Source organism: Stegodyphus dumicola, chromosome 5, assembly GCF_044657685.1.
Source record: "Stegodyphus dumicola isolate Sdum_Otavi_A_Nest chromosome 5, ASM4465768v1".
Taxonomy (NCBI): domain Eukaryota; kingdom Metazoa; phylum Arthropoda; class Arachnida; order Araneae; family Eresidae; genus Stegodyphus; species Stegodyphus dumicola.
This window is the reverse complement of record NC_140772.1, coordinates 229,971,103-229,988,845: the sequence shown is the minus strand read 5'-3', so window position 1 is coordinate 229,988,845 and position 17,743 is coordinate 229,971,103. Positions and strand designations below refer to the sequence as shown.

The 17,743-nt window shown below is 34.3% G+C and overlaps 1 protein-coding gene across 3 annotated transcripts in view; it reads right to left on the bottom strand.

Moving 5' to 3' along the window:
• The window catches only part of LOC118182710 (E3 ubiquitin-protein ligase UHRF1-like), an 81,346-nt gene that overhangs the window by 33,951 nt on the left and 29,652 nt on the right, over nucleotides 1-17,743 (bottom strand). For all 3 annotated transcript variants that reach the window (XM_085817759.1, XM_035352096.2, XM_085817760.1), the window contains 3 exons: nucleotides 16,084-16,270; nucleotides 7,829-8,060; nucleotides 28-132 (listed from right to left, as the gene is read on the bottom strand). In XM_085817759.1, coding sequence (XP_085673885.1) covers nucleotides 28-132; nucleotides 7,829-8,060; nucleotides 16,084-16,270 — 524 coding nt within the window. The remainder of the gene's footprint in view (nucleotides 1-27; nucleotides 133-7,828; nucleotides 8,061-16,083; nucleotides 16,271-17,743) is intronic.

Genomic DNA, 17,743 nt, shown 5'->3' with positions numbered 1-17,743 from the left:
TTATTGAATTGAAAGGAATGTAATGACCAGATCATCTTCATATCCTCCAGACAGTACAATAGAATATGCACCATCGCTCTCCCTTCCATGTATGCCTGCAACATGAGGTCGATGAACACCACTTTCTGAAACCTAGAACAAATGCTTTTAAAAATCAGAATAGCAGTGTAGTATTAAAACATACAGAGTAATAAAATACACACACTAATAAATATAAAATAATAAACTATACAGTGATATTCCAAAGTTATGAAGTAATTTGCTCTCAAATCAACAATGGAAGCTGATGCAAATTTTTCATAGACATTGTGTCAAAACAGGAAGCATATTAACAGAGGATTAATTGTCACCAAAATAAGTAAATAAAAATTATAAAGACCACATTCTGATTTGAATAGAATTAAAATTATGACAAGCATGTTAAACAAAAATAACTAAAAATTCACAATTATATTATTATTAATTATTTACATCATAGATTACCTTGTAATGAAAGAATCTTTGAAGATAAGAAAAAAATCATGTGTTATTCTCTGCACTGACAAAGACCTCTTTTTTCTCTTAAAAGTGGATGAGAATACATTTATGTTCTTTCTTTGAAAAAAGTGGGTGAAAATACATTTTGGTCTTTGTTTGTTATTCTTGTACTTGGTGATGGCCTTGTACCTTGTACGAGCTCAAATATTTTCCTCCTTATATTGATGAGATTAAACACTTTGCTTATTATCAAGCATAATATGTTTTAAATGTCTTGATCACTCTTTGATTGAATGAAGCACATAGTAAAGCACATTTAGAAGTAAAGAATAGTTTTAATTTTTATGTTAAAATCAGAAATTAGTCAGGACAATTAACTATCAGTGACAATTGCAATACAAGTGGTTTATATGTGTAAACATTTTCTTCAATGTAAGTTTCAAGGTCAACAATAACACTACCTTTTCAGCATAAAATGGTAGCAGAGCTAATTCTTAAACGCAGAAGCAACTATCAAGAGGGCAAAACAATTTCCTCTGAGCATACCTAAATGAAGGATGGGGGGGGGGGAAACCCTCATTTTTTACCAGTGGCAAGATGATACTTGTTAAGTAAGAATATAAGTGCATATATGTTTGTCATCGGATACAGTGGTTAGAAATGCTTGCAGCTATATTATCGAATTGTTGAATCCTAGGAAAGGTATGGATCTTTAGGATTGCAATAGTGTCTGTGCAGTATATGGGCACTTAATATACTGCCAAGACGAAAGTTCTTTCGAGTGGTTTGGCAATATGAGTAGATGGATGAATGACCATTGGCAAAAGCTGTCCATCAAAATTGGGGCACAACACACACACATAAAAAAAGGGGGGACAGTTCTATATCTCCTGTTCTACCGATTTTCGAAATTTAACTTGCGTTTTCCATGTTTCGAAAGCATGACTTAGGATATATATTGGATTTATGTATAGCATTATTTTGGCACAAAAATCATGCTTTTCCTAAAAAAAATACCAATTTTTTAACAGATTTCAATTCTACGACTCAAATTATGCCAAAGTGCCAAGTTTTGTAAAAATTACACAAGTAGTTTTTAAAACATTAGCTCTCAAAATTTTAGCTCCTACGTGTTAATTGAATTTGGTATATATTTATTAATATCTCTTTTTTATTAAGCTTACCTGATTTTTCTTTTCACATTTCGAAATTTAGGTTCATTTCAAATAAAATTCGCCCATTGTTTCTAATTGATTTTTTTAATTTGTATTTAAAAATAATTTTTATAAATTTTTTGGAAAACATTTTGAATTATAACCTATAAAATTTTTGGGAGACCTTGGCTGTTGTTACGAAAGCTGTGCAATTACATTTGAAGCGGGGAAATGCTGTTTTTTGGTGCCTGGAACAAGAGGTTGAAGTATGCATTAGTAGACCTCGAACAATCACTATGAAGCAAAGTCTAGAATCAAATAATTAATAAATAGTGTTCAACTTGGACAAGAGACTCTCAGTTCTTTTCTATTTTACTGAACAGCTTGCCATGACATGGTCTAAACCAGGATCCAGAGTACTTAACTCAGTAACTGTAATATGGCATGCACTTATCCAGAAACTGCCCAAGATACATTTGTAGAGCAGCTTTGGTGTTACCATTTGCACGGCCATGCATGTGATACATATCTGCTTTTTCGTCATATGTGAAGTTTCCCATCATTGACAACGACACCATCCTTTACTGAGATGCACACCTAATGCCCCTACTTGCAATGATGTTTTTTAATGTGCAAATGTGTTTTGTGGCATAGTTTGAAGCAAGATTTTTTTAAGTGAGTAATAAAAGGCTATATGGGTGCAGTTCTTCCAGGGTTCGTACACATTTCTGCACATGGAAACGAAGTACTTTTAAGGATCGTCAATGAAAACAATTAAGGACCTATCAACCAAACAGGAACTGAATAAGCCAAAGCAATTATCTACTCAATAAGAACTTCAAAGGAGTCTTCAATAAGAACTTCACTTTCATAATTTGTAAAAATAAAATAAATCTGTAAGTTGGATACATTATTATTTAACTGAATCTAATATTTAACTTAGTTAGAAGACAAATCATGAATAAAATTAACTTCACAAATTTTTTCAAGTAATTAGCTTTAAATTATAAAATTTCTTGAAACATTTATATTTTACACTTATAATAGACCAAATATTTTAAAGCAAATTAGTGGTTTTTTTTTTTTTTTTTTTTTTTTTAAATTGTACTAACAGTTAGCTTTATATTGAGTATCCAAAAGTATATGCAAATTTTATGCCAAGGGTCATAAGCTAAACTGGAAAATAAAAAAAATAATCAGCATAACTCATAGCAGAAGCTTGGCTGTTGCCACCACAGTTGCTTGCTTAGACACATAGAGCTGCTGATCAGAACAGACATGAATGCCTGACTATGACAAGTGTCGAAAGTTAGTTGCATTTTGTCTGAGCCAGTTAGTGCCTTAGCTTTGAGTAAATTTGCTGAAGATGTAACCCATTAATAGTATTTAATAAAATTTCAATAAGTCACTGAAGTATCAGAGACGATAAGTTGTTTTGTATTATTTTAAATCTCACTGGCTGCAAGGAATAAATTTTTATCTTAATTTTTACATTTTTGCATTGTATTCTGCATACACAATAATGATTAAGGAAACACTCATCTTAACATGTAGAGATGACTTCTAAGGGTAAGCAGTTAGTTACATATAAGTAAAATATGTAGTTAGATACTCATAAGTCATAACAGATTTACTTTAACATCTGTAATAATACTGATGTATTCTCCACTTCAGAAACCATTTATTCTCAACATGGATGTGTGCAATAAATAAATTATCAATGTGCCATACCATAATGCAGCAAGTGTCTATCTAAACTGGACAGAAATTACTGCCCCACCAGAAAAGAGTTGCTTGCCATAGCTGTAGAACATTTCCACCATTACCTCTACAACAGAAAATTCCTGCTCCCCACAAATCATGCATCTTTTACTTGGCTCTTAAATTTCAAGAAACCCCAAAACCAAATAGCCAGATGAACATAGGCTCCAGGAATATGACATCATTATCCGTCATTGGAAAGGTTAGTCGCATGGAAACACAGAGCCCTGTCTAAAAGACCCTACCCAGTAAGCTTCCGATATTGTTCCTGGGTCAGAATGAAACCTGAGCTGGTTAATCCGATCCTATGTCAAGTTACAAATTCAACCTTATCTGACCCAGACCTATGGAGTGATGAAGTCAGGAAAGACCAGTTGGAAGACAGTGATATTAAACACATAATTTACTTAAAGGAGTCTTCAAATAGGATAGCAACTGGCAGAGAATTTCAATCTATAGCCCTGCGAGGAAACAATACTGGGCTCTCTGGGACTTAGTCCATATTCAAAACTGAAATTTCTTGCACTGGAAGATCAAATCATACGATGAAAAGGAATTCTGATGGCAGCTAATACTTCCAAAATCGTGGATGTCCTTAAAGAATTACATAGCAATCAGACAGGAGGCTACTTTGGAATAATGAAGACTGCACAGAGTCTGACAGTGCTCCTACTAGAACAAAGCAAAAGCTGGTATGCAAAAATGTTGGCAATCTTGCGATGCCTGTGGAAGTCAGAAAGGACCGAAGAAACACAGCCAACGGAAGGAGCATCTTTTGAACTCATCGCCTTCGACATCCTGGGACCTGTGCCACAATCTGCTTTTGGCAAAAAATACATTTTAGCTGTCATCGATGACTTTACAAAGTGACCTGAATCATACTCTGTCCCTGATCAAAAGGCAGGCATGGTAGCAGAAGTAATGATACAGCATTTTATTGTCAGATTCAGTTATATTCCGATCAAAGAAGGAATTTTATGTCAACAATATGTAAAGTACCCGACATAGACAAATCCAAATAACACATTTACACCCATAGTCAGATGTCTTTGTAAAGAGGTTTAAATGAACTATCCTTAACAATCGTTCACTGATTGTTTTCAGAAATCAATAGGACTGGGACCAGAACTTAGTTCTGTTCTTACTGGCCTAACATACTGCTATCCACGAGATTAATGACTATTCTCCATCCCATATGCTCTTCAGTCATGACCCATCACTGCCTTATGAGCTCTTGTTTACTATTCCCTTCAGATGCAGCTTCATTCCCAGAGGAGTACATTTAAGATCTTCAAGCATGGTTTGAAGTGATGCACAATTTTGCAAGAGAGCGAGTCGTGGCAATGCAGAAGATGGAGACCCGATGCAACTGGAGTGCTACAGGACATCGATTCAACAAAGGTGACAAGTTGTGGTTATGGAACCTGATTTGAAAGAAGTACTTTCTTCCAAGCTATAGTAATCCTGGGACAGTCCTTACACAGTCCTAAAACATGCTAAATAATGTCATAGTTCAGATCATCAGTTGTTCCTTCTAACAGTCTAGCCCCTTCCTGTGGCCATAGTATGTAGTTTCTATTGTGTATACGATGTAAATAATATACTAAGGCCAAGGTTCTCCGTGTATATAAATTTGTCCACCATGGTTCTACAAGTGGCTTTATTTATTGATTTAGTATTTTATTTGTTATTTACTGAAATTATTACTTTGGTATTGCGTCTGTTTAACTTTGTTGTAAGCATGGCTTCCTGTTTGGGTATATAATGCAAACAGGGAAGTATATAATGCACGTTGCGAATTTTATATACATTGCTCGACATTGAAAATGCAACACCAAGAAGGAGTGGTCGCAAATTTTAAAGTAGACGCGTGTCACTGAGTTATGTGATTGATGTGAAATGCGCAGCTCTCCTCCGAATGTGAAGTAAGATATAAGAGAAGGAATGTGCAGAATGGGCAATATTTGTGTCGTTATTTCTGCCAGATGAATTATCGAAAAAAGTTGGTTTTTGTCACGGAGGATAAGTGTAATAGGAGAGAATGCCAGGCTGCCATCAACAAAGAGACTTCCAGCAGATAGACGATTTTATGAGGGGTATGGTGATCGGACTGAGAAGGGTGGGTTGATTCTTACATCAAATCGCAGCTGATACCCACATGGATGCGAGCACAGTGCATCGGCTATGGCGAACATGGTTGGAACGAGGAAATGTGGGAAGAAGGAAGGGTGCAGGTGCAGCCAGAGTGACGTCAGCACGCGTGGATAGACGCATCCGCCGACAAGCTGTGGTTGCCCTGCAAGTCACCTGTACCGTGTTTCTGCAGCATGTGCAAGATACCCTGGATGTTCCCGTGTCAACCAGAACCATTTCCCGTCGATTGGTTGAATGTGGCCTGCACTCACGGCGTCCGTTAAGAAGACTGCCATTGACCTCACAGCATAGATGGCAATGTTTAGAATGGTGCCGGACTGGAGCGATGTGGATGACAGAATGGTGCAATGTCGTGTTCTCAGATGAGTTATGTTTTTGATTATCCAGTGACAGTCACCGCATACGTGTGTGGCGTCGACGTGGAGACAGATCTAATCCGGCAGTAACTGTGGAACGCCCCACCACGCGACAATGTGGTAAAATGGTTTGGAGAGCTATTGCCTACGATTCCAGGTCACCTTTAGTTCGTATTCAGGGCACTACGACGGCCCAACGATACTTGGATAATGTACTGCGGCCAGTGCCAATTCCCTACCTTCAGGGCTGCCTAATGCAATTTTTCAGCAGGATAACGCTCGACCACACAGTGATCGCATCTGCCAACATGCTCTGCAAGGTATACAGATGCTTCCTTGGCCACTGTACTCTCCTGACCTGTCACCAATCGAACATGTGTGGGATGTGATTGGATGCTGTTTTCAGACTCTGCCCCTGCCTCGTTCAGAAGACGAACTGTGGCAAATGGTTGAAAGGGAATGGAGAGTCACCCCTCAGGACACCATCCGCACTCTTATTGACTCTATGCCTAGATGTGTTTCTTCGTGCATCACTGTCCACGGTGGTCTTACATCCTACTGAGCCGACGCCCTTCTCGCTCTGTATTCTGACTATTATTTTGAAATAAAGATCACTTATTGCTGCTTGCTGTGTCTGTCTTTTTTCTAAATTTCATCACTTTCTGACCACTCCTTCTTGTTGTTGCATTTTCAATGTCAAGCAGTATATATACAAATAATTTTAGTGAAATTGTAGTATCTCTTTTTAATGGAGCATAAAAGACCTCAAGAGAGTGAAGCTTCGCCAGAAACATACATAGGCAAGTACATTTAATATTGAGGTAAATGGTTCATTGAGATAGTGGCAAGGTGTCAACAAAATAACCATAATTTGTCTGATCCCTATATGTAATACATCTGGCTCTATATTTAACTGTAACTGAACAAGCCTTCCAGCAATTTCAATAAATAAAAGGTACTGTAAATCTCTCGGCGGATGTGTCGAGAGTATTGACAGGGAAAACAATAGAAGACTAGCGAGAGCATCAGTTCTGAGTTTTTTTAATGAGAGATATCTGTGTCAGCTTCACTCTTTAGAAGCACTTTGCACTGCCACTGTGTTTAGCATTCTTAGTAGTATGAGGTGACAACTATTGATTGTGCTCTGTCATGCTGAGAAGAGCAGTACAAGTTCTAGTGAAAAGTTCCAGAACTATAAAGTGCTTCTTTTGGGAAAATAAATTTTATCAATCAACAATTGGTTTTGTGCGCATTCAATCTGTTACAAACCTGTACACATGTAACAATATACTTGTATTCAAGCAGCATAAGTATTAATGTAAATGTATTCAAGACATGCTTTCTTTTGGATAGATCAATTAAAATTTGTATTATAACAAATCTGATCATATTTCTCATACATTATCAAAAAATCATTACCTAACTCATTAAGACATGCAGAGCAAAATATATAAATTATAAAACTTTTTGCTTTGCCTTCAGCCTTTAAAGAAATTATGTTTTAATTATGGTTTCATCAGCAGATGGCACCACTAGCTTATTTTCTGTCCAGGCTTTCTTATCTTATCTGATCATTATATCCTATCTCGTTCATTTGCACTTTTGCAGCTGACGATAGTGGTTCGGTAAAACCATCGAAACTAGTCCTGAGAAAATTTGAAAATATAACGCTGATTTTTGTTGTTTGACTTCTGAATTAGTGTCTTAATTACAAGAATTGTTTGCAACAACTTTTTAAAATATTTAAACTTGTGTTTGTTACAAAGAAATCAGTAGAAAATGCTTCTGCTGTTAAGAAAAAACATCTCATACTTAAAATGGTTTAGTTCATACAGAAGAGAATGCTTATTTATCCAACACATAATGAAACTGAAGAAGAGCAATTTAATTTTCCTTTGTCAGATTATAAGTATACAGAAAGCTTACCTGCACACGAAATTTCCACATTGTCCCAACTTCAACTCCAGGTATAGGGCCAAAGTGGTTTGGTGGGACAATGGTACATTCTTTTGTTCTGCCAACACAAGCCATGCCTTTACCCCAATCTCGGGATGTTGAACTTGTTGCAGAAGCCATTTTTGATTTCTTCTTACTAGCTTTCAATTTTTCTCCTGCTCGAACAACTTCAGTTTCATCATTTTTACATTCAGGACAGTACCTGGAGTAAAACAATTCAGCACATTCTATTTTATTGAAAAATCAGTAGGAACTACACCACTAGATATAAAGTAAATAACACATTCATGCATTCTCTACAAATTGACAGGGTTTTCAAAGTCTATACGAAGAATTTTCACAAATTTTTTTTATTCATTCCTGAAATTTTTATCCGGTGTTCAAATTTATTAAACAAAAAATAAAAACATTTATCTAGAAAATCAACAATTTATTTACCTGAAATGAGTTAAACTACTTAAATGGCAATCAAGGATAGATGAACGGCAATTATTTCCAGCCTTTTCAGCTAAAACATTATTAGATTTTTACAAATATTTTACAATCTATTGTTATTACACTGTTTTTAAATAATTCCCCCCTTCTTGATATGGAAATTATTTTTATTCATACACAAAGGAACACTCTTTTAGACCTTCTGCCACAGTTGCTTTAGGAGCATTATTTCTCAAACTATCACAATATAAGCAGCATTGGTTTCCCAATATGCTCAGATCATGTTTCAAAAGAATGTTCATTTATTTATTTTATTTTTAGACTAGCAAAATAAGAAAATCTTTAATCAAATAAAATTTTTTAACTTTTCAATCTACATCAAATAAAAAGTTGTGCTATCTAAAAAAGAATAGTGTTTAGTACTAATACTATAAATTTATAGATTGCATTGGACTATAGTTAGAATTAGTAGGGAAAAAATAATTTAGGTTGTTTGCAGGCTAGATAATTTTATCCTTCATGTTTCATGCGTTTTGAAATGGAAACTCTCATGTCTTTCAGTTTTTCTCAGTAGTTATGAATCACAATTAGATCTTGGAGACACATTACTGCTACATCTCTGGAAAAAAATTAGCTCAATAGCTGTGTGAGGTTTTGGTGAGCATCTTTCGTCAATGCACATCTTTTGCACTTCTAATGCAAGTTTTATATTATATTTTTAATTATCTAGAGCTTAAGACCTAGAGCAGGGTCTTAAACCTTAAAGGTCTTCTTAAACCTTTTCAGTCGCGACCCCTTTTCATCACTGAGATTTTTTTTGCGACCCCCAGGACCCCATAATATTTACAAAAGTTTTGTGGGACCCCATAAGTAGTGTGCAAACCGTAAGAGAAACTGTCAATTTTTTCACTTGTACTGTAATATACTATTGCAGTTTTAGGTCATTAACTTTAATTTCTAATTTTAAGACATAGAACAATGTGAACATTTTAAATAACTAACAGACGAAATGACAGCATCATGTGCAAAGCAAGGAAAATGAACATTTATATTGTAAAAAGAATGTGTCGAAATGTTTGTTTTTTTTCTTTGTCTGTATTGTCTTATCTTTATCGATTTTCAGATACAATGTGTAAAAATATTTGGTAACTGTAAAATTATTAAAACACTTGTAAGTTAAAGAAATATCAAAACTACTAAAATTTTTGGCAACCCACTGCTGCAGGTCCTGCGACCCGCAGTTTCTGGCCTAGAGAGACAGCATCCATTCTCTCAGAGAACTGGGATAGACTGTGCAACTTGGCATTAAATTTTAGGTTTATTTTATTATGGAATGACAAGAATTTTTATCCTATTGCACCAATAACATAATTTAGTGGCAGTTCTGATTAAAAATACCAAGCAATAAGCAAATTTGGACCGCAGAAGAAAGCCTCATTTTGCTACTGTAAAATTTAACTGCCCACCCAGTAATTTTCTCCCCCAAAACTGTGGTGCAGTGACACAGTGTGACTATGGAGAAAATTAGAACTACAGTTAGGGCTATGGTGAAATTCTAACGTCCTGCCCACTTGTACGTGTACCAGCACTGTAAAATTTGAAAAAAAAAAAAAGCTGTAATAGAAGTGCAAAGCTCCTTTAAGGCTCACGCAGCAATTTAGTCTCCCCAAGCAGCCCAGACTGCAGTTAGTTTCTACTACAGAACACAAAAAATTATTTTAACATTTTTTATGATAAGTCAAATTGTCAAGATTTCCTAAAACATTTAATTAAAAAAATCATAACAGATAATACATTACTATGTTTATCCAATTTTTCGCTGCTTCTTGCTGCTCAGAAAGTTCGGTTCTTATCGCTGTTACTTATAAAATAGTGGAGATTTGAAAAGCCACAATAGCACATCAAGTAATTGTTGGCTCGTCACAGCAGCACAAGTAACATGTGATCTAGTGCTTTCGTGTTAAAAATTAGCTGCTGAGTGGCTGTATGATCAAATCAACATAATTTTGAGGTGTTGGTGTGCCAGGAAAGAAGACTAAAGAGGACAGCTTATTATGCAATATGCCAGTGGTCTCAAACTGATGGCCCACGGGCCACATACGGCGCGTAAAGCAATTTTATGCGAATTTTCAAATACAATGTTATAAAGATTTTGTCTACTTGAAATTTGAATTTACATTATTTTCATTTCCATTAGAAACTAATGTGAATAACACATCCGAAAATCTATAAATGGAGCTAAATAATTTAGAGTGTGGCAGAATTTTTTCCCCAAACTTTTGGAGATACAGATCTTATAAACCTTTATTTGTATTCCTCAAAAAATAAATAAATTTAAATTATGAATTTTTGCAATAAGAACAATCTATTTGTTCAGGAAGGCCTTTATATGTGAATAGTGTTTTTTCACGGTACAGTCAGATGGCGATTTATACTGTTTTATGAGATATTCTTCAAGTTCCTTGTTTGTGTATTCACCACCGTTATCACTTCTTAGTGTTTTTACTTTTCTTCTGAATTTATTGTTTGCAAGAGCAATAAATTGTTTTAGTTTGGAAATTACTTCCTTTTTCTTTTTCATTAGGTAAATCATTTTAAACCTACTGCAATCATCAATAAAAGTTACAAAGTATAGGTAACCACTGACAGATGGTGTTTGTACTTGTCCTAAAACGTCAGTGTGAATGAGTTCAAGCAGTTTCGATGCTCTGAATTTCGATTCTTTGAAATGTGGAAAATCAGTTCGTTTATGTTTTATGCACTGAATGCATTTGGTATAATGTTTTAAAATTATCTATTTGATTCCTTCAGTGAGTTGTTCTTTGTTTACGAGTTGTTTGATCATGTCGTCGTTTCTGTGACAAAGGGCGTCTATGCCAAAGTTGAACACAGTTCTCCTTTTTGCACTGAAATGCTACGCAAACTGATGGTTCATTATTCCCGCTGATTAGTTTAATTTGGTAAAGACTGTTAGTTTCATGACATTCTAGAATAATTTGATCCACATGACTATGCATCATTCTTATAATTCAGCTGAAAAATTCTAATACGGTTTATTGACCAGAACTAGTTGTTTAAGATAGCTTTTGCTTTACTCCTAAGAGCAATATCTTGCTGACATAGATTTTAACCTTTCCAAGCATATAAACTTAAACAATTTAAAATCATTCTTTAATGAAGACAGGACTAACTTGCTTGATAAATGAAGTCAATGTATACACTAAGGAAGATCTTTTTTCAAGAGTAAAACATATTTGAAAATAAAAAATCCATGAAAGAAGATCACATAATAAATTGTACACCTAATACCAGTTAACACAATTAATTTAACAATTTCATTTAAAAAAGATGAGATAATATGACCTATTGCATGGATTTTTGTGTTGAATGTATGTGTACTAGCATGTGCCTGAAAATTTTAAAAAGGCAATCACAAATCACCAAAATAGCATTTAATATGAAATTATATAAAACCTCAATACTGCACCTTGTATATTTTCTCTGCTTATGACATAAACTGAATTCACAGTATATTCACTTTAAAAAATGAAAATTAAAAGCAATCAAATAGTTCAAAATAACAACTCATGCAAATGAGTGCACGTGAGTAAATTGTAGACTGCCAGATGAAAAATAGCATTTGAAAAAAAAAAAAGGGGGGGGGGGAGGGAGGGGACATTAGGTCTAATTGAAAACTAATCTGCTGCTTTCAAAGTTTTATCAAACACTGCCAAGATGGTATAGTGGTTAGTGGAGCCTGGCTGCGATACCAAAGGGCCCGGATTCGAATCCAGAAGGCATGGATGTAAAAATTGTCTGTCCCTTCAAATGAGGCAAAGGTGACCCACCTATTAGGTGCCTCCATGATAAATAGACCCCGATATCTGGCCTTAGGAGTGGCCAATGTCGGCATAGGCAAGTGCCCGCCATTGGAGGGGGGAGGGAAGTTTTATCAAACATTCCTGTAAGATTAAGGTCATGGATAAAACAATAATTACAGCACAAAAGTACATCTAAGCTGGAAATTTCACTGAATCAGCATTAGAATTCCATATTTATAAAAGTCAGATTTTGCCATAACTTTTAAAATGAATAAAGAACTTTACTGCTAATTTAGTGGAGGGAACTTACACAATTTTCCAAAATTCTGTTTTATAGAAAAAATGTTTGATGGCCTGGGAGCAAACTAGCAATGCATAGTATTTTGGAGGAATTTTTAAGGCATACTTTTATAGTATTTGGTGCAGCACTCTCAAAACTAATTTTATTCTCTCACTCACCAATGCATGAAATAAACATGTGTAAATGAAAGCTTTAAATCTTTAATCTGGATGAAATATATAGGGGGGAAAATGAGCATTATTAACTTTTCCTCAGGATGACTTTTTCATTCCATGCATGACAAAAAATTCAAGTACTTTGTTTATTTTGTCAGAACATTTTACAAATCTTAAAAAAATATACAAATTTTCAAGAACTTTTGATACCTTTCAAGAAGTATATGAACTCATAAGAATACAGAAAAGAAAAGATTTCATATAATTAATTCTGAAAAATGCTCATTAGAGGTGGAATAAATCCTAAATACTTTGGAATAATAATCCAAATCCTCAAATCATAAGAAAGAAAGAGATCCTTATATGATCATAAGAAAGAAAGAGATAAACAAGTTTTTATTTAATATTAAATTATACTTAAATAATAATTAAAGCAAAATTCAAAAGCTGAATTTGATGAAAAAGAAACTACTTCATATACAGACTTAAGGAGAGAAAAAAATGGAATAATGCATATTTGGAATAATGCATAAATGGAATATGCAAGGAAAAACAGAATCGTAAGCAGCTAAACATCAGCATTTCAGGTACGGTGTTTCCTCATCAAAGCTTGTGAAGTCATATGGAGAATATGTACTATTTTACAAACACTGTGATAGTCCTGTACTTTGTACTTGGGCGAGCTGATGGTAAAGGATGAGCCACTGCTAATAGCCATGAAAATTCGAGTATCTTAAAAAATGTTCTGCAATCCATGCAATGTTGGTGTCAAACATGTATCACTACAAATGGTTGGAACTTGAATACTTCTTGTGAAACCTTATTATATGTCTACCAATTGCTGTACTGTTAAATTTCATGTAATAAAGTCCTTTACACTGCTTTCTGTACTATTTTCCTGCAGGATCTCACCTACTTTCTGTGAATGGTATGTGGGGACATACTTTTTGCAATGTGAAGATGATTCTTATGTTTTCTACCTTCTTCCAAAGCCTGTATGCTGAAACAATCTATATTTATTAAGCAGATATATAAAAGAAAACTATTTAATCTTGATGTTTATCTTCTAAATATAATTTAACAAAAATATATGAACACTACTGCATATTTTTTGCATTTCCCCACAATTGTTTTTAAAATCAAAATAAGAGGCAGAGGACCTTTTCAAAAATTAACTGCATAGATGATATACTGAAACAACATGGAACTCGGGCCGACACACAATGAAAATAGTAATCTACTCGGTACTGAAAAAGTTTAGTAATCATGTTCCTTTTTCCAATGAATATTGTTACAAAATGTCCAGGCGTGGTAAGACAGCTTCTCCACAAAGCAAGTTTAGGGTTGCAGGAAAATGGCAAGGGAAGGCAGGGTTGCCACACTTGGCAAGGAATCGTCCATTTGGTGACATTTGGCAACAAAATTTGCAATATGCCATAGACGGACGGAGAACCTTTTGGAATGAATTCTTACTGGTTTAGCCCAGAATGTTCTCGAACACCAGTCAAAAGCTATATAAACCATGCTGGTACGCAGAGAGTCAGTCAGTGTCTCGTCTAGCAAGTTAATCAGTCAGTGAGTGCCTAGTCGAGTTAGCTAAGACTCAGTGAGCGAGTGTCTCAAAGTCTAGTGCCGAGTTGGTCATGGAAAGCACCAAAAATGTCTCTTAGTGTATCACAAGTTAGTGCATCGTCAAGTTTTATCTTAGAATGTGTTGAGCTCTGAGAACGATTAACCAAGGAGTCGGAAGCTGTATTCTAGTGTATTGTCAAATGCATTGCGACTTGTAGCATGGAGAGTCTCGAGAGTACATGGACTTTCAAGAACGACCGAGGAGAGTCAGGAGCTGCACTCTGGTGCTTTGCCGAGAAGCTGTCTCCACCATTATAGCCTGATAGCCTGAAGTCTGTGTTGCTGACCGTTTCATTGAGTTTATACTAGTTCTTTGATGACTGTAAACGTGTTATTAGAGCTGTTTTGAATAATACTGGTCAATAAAGTGTGTTTTGTTATTTCATCAAGTGTCATTGTTATTCACTCTAAATCTACGAACCTTTATGAAGAGAAAAACGTCACAATACAGTCAAAAGTCTTTAATCCGGACTCGTCGGGACTTCGGCGATTCCGGATTATTGATTTTTCCGGATTATAGATCATCAGTTTAACCCCTTAACTGCCGCGGGCATATATATACGCCTTGCTCAGCCGATGCGTTAACTGCCCCCAAGATGCGCCCAGATGCGCAGCCGATGCGTTAACTTTGCGAATAATTTTAGGTGTAGCAGCGCAAAGCAAATGATAGCAGTTTGGAAGGACGTATATATACACCTGGGGCAGTTAACGCATCGGCTGAGCAAGGCGTATATATATGCCCGCGGCAGTTAAGGGGTTAAATCTGGTAAGATGGCATGCAGAAATTATAAAATTAAAAATATGAAACCATAATTTATAAAATAATGAGCAATTATGATCTAAAGGGTAACAAAATTTACAAAAAAAGAAGCTTAATATTTATTTGTTTACTTTATTAAACATTTCTTTCAACATACGCATGTGTACCTTACGCATAGCCGAAATTAGAAAATTGTAACCAGAAAACTATTTGATTTGTATTCGTGATATTTATAATGACGAGGAATTTGATTTAAATCATATCAAGTATATTACATCGTACATCGAGATTGTACATTGACATTGTACATCGAGATTAAATACTACATTTAGTACGGAATTATAAGCCGAATAAAATAAAAACATCTGCCCTGAAGATAACGATAGTGGTGACAGAGACAGATCAACTCTCAGTTCATCGCGCGCTGCGACGTCCCCCCCCCGGTCAGAGTAGCGTGAAATTGATAGATTTCGGAACGGTTAGATAAACAAAGGATATACCTTTATCCATTTTTTGTAGCAATTCTTTTTTTTTTTTTTTTTTGATGGACATGAATCATACTTTCATTTTCTAGATCCTTTGGGAGCTCCAGCATCGGAAATTCTATTTGACATAATCGAAAGTTCAAGCTTACTTTTATAAAATTGCTCTTACAGTCTGCAAAAAATAATAAGCCGGATCCAATTCGAAGATTAAGGAACAACGCAATCATCAACATTAACTGAAATAGATAATTAGATAATTTTAGCTTATACCGTCCATTATACATTAAAAGCGCACGCGAAAACGTATTCTGCGCTTGCGCAGATGCATATGCGCAGTAGTAAATGTCTTGTGGGCACGCGTAAAATGCCTATGAGCATGCGTCAACGTGGTGCATGCGCAGAAAGATTTTAGCTTTGAGGTCCGGATTATAGATCATTCCGGATTATGGATGTCCGAATTAACAACTTTTGACTGTATATCTTTTGGACATTAATAAAATTAATTTTTCCAAAGTTTTGATTAAAAACATTAAACAGTGTTTTTAGGTTAAAATTTGAAATGCAAAATATACACAAATACTTGAGATTTCAAGTTTTCTATCTATACTAATAACACGTAAAATTTCATTTACTTACCATTCATCAGCATCAGGTAGTTCAAGCAGGGGAGGTTGTAAACACCACATATGATAAGGAAGATCGCACTCATCACACATAATTTGCTTCTCGGGTGAATCTTTACCACCACATATATGGCAGCTGCAAATTTTACATTTCTTTGAGGGAATATCTTTACAGTGTGAGCATGCTGGCAGTTTTTTCCCTTTAAGAAAGTAACATTTATCAGGCTTTTGTTTTAACATATGAATCTAAAATCTTCATTAAATTTCATTTTCATTATCTATAATATTCCTCTGTTTATACAACTACCTCTAACTTGTGTTTTACTTGAATTTATATAATTAATAAGAACTTGAATAAAAATTTTTAATGAAAAAAAATTAAATTTTCTTAATAAATGCTAAAATATTTTTAAAAAATCAAATTTTACATCATATTTCTGGATAAATAAACTTTTATACAACATAAGCATAAGCAGAAATTTTTTTAAATTTATCTTCTATGAAAAATTAAACAATTTTTTTAATTCCTTAAATTTATATAATTAAGTTTTAAGTAAAACTATGTTTGAAATGCTTGAAGTTATGTGACTTTCAATGTGTTCTAATTACTCTATAAGGTATTTCTCTAGTGTGCCTTCGTGGTGAAGTGGTTCTGCAAGCTCGGCCGGTATTCCAGAAGTCTGTGGTTCGATTCCTGGCGAAGGCATTGTTAGTTTTTCATCTTTTCTGCCTTTTCCAATTAACCTAATGTCTCTACAACTCAATCTACTTCTAAACTTTGTATCACACAGAATTAAATAAAATATGACAGATTTATATGAATTATTACTTTTAAAATTCCCAATTTCCTATGGAAACAATAAAACTAAAGATAATTTTTGTTTGGATACGAAGGCACTGTTCAGTTATCTCTATAATACGTTTGTGGCACTTTCTTTTGTTATACAATAAATATCCTGATCATCATTCATACACAATGTAGATATGTAGCATTCGCACAAAACAACAACGAAAGGAAAAAAGAGGGGAAAGAAACAAGTTAAAAGACAAATACAAAAATATAAAACACCTGTTTTGTTTTCAGTGCAAAACACAATCTAGCAATCATAAGTATACAGAAAAGGTTTTCCTCTTGCAAAAATTTTTGCCAGATTAACTCTGCTAATTTTTTTTTTTTTTTTTCCTTTTTATTTATTTATTTATTTTTTAAATTTTTTTTATTTTTATTTATTTATTTATTTTATTTATTTATTTATTTTATTTTTCTTGCAAGAACCCACAGAAAAATTAGTGTGCCAAAATAATATGCTCAACCTCAAACATCCAGATTTACAGGGGAAGAGTAGAAAAGAGATATAAATGCCAGTGTTGTTGAAGATCTCTTTTGTTGCTCAAAAGTGTGAATGAAGATAACCAAAAAGTACTGAAAGAAATTATCTGATACCACATTTATACTCAATAATAATGTACATAAATAATTCCTCTTGCTCTCAGAAAATGAAATATTGCAATTTAAATTATAAATTCAAACAGAAATAAGAAATATATCTCTGTTCTCAACTTGAAATAAAATGCTATTTTAATTCAGGTTGATTCAAAATGCATTTGCAAAATAATAATAAAGGTATAATGCATAGCAGAATTATAGAAAATCTGAATATAATCTAACTTAT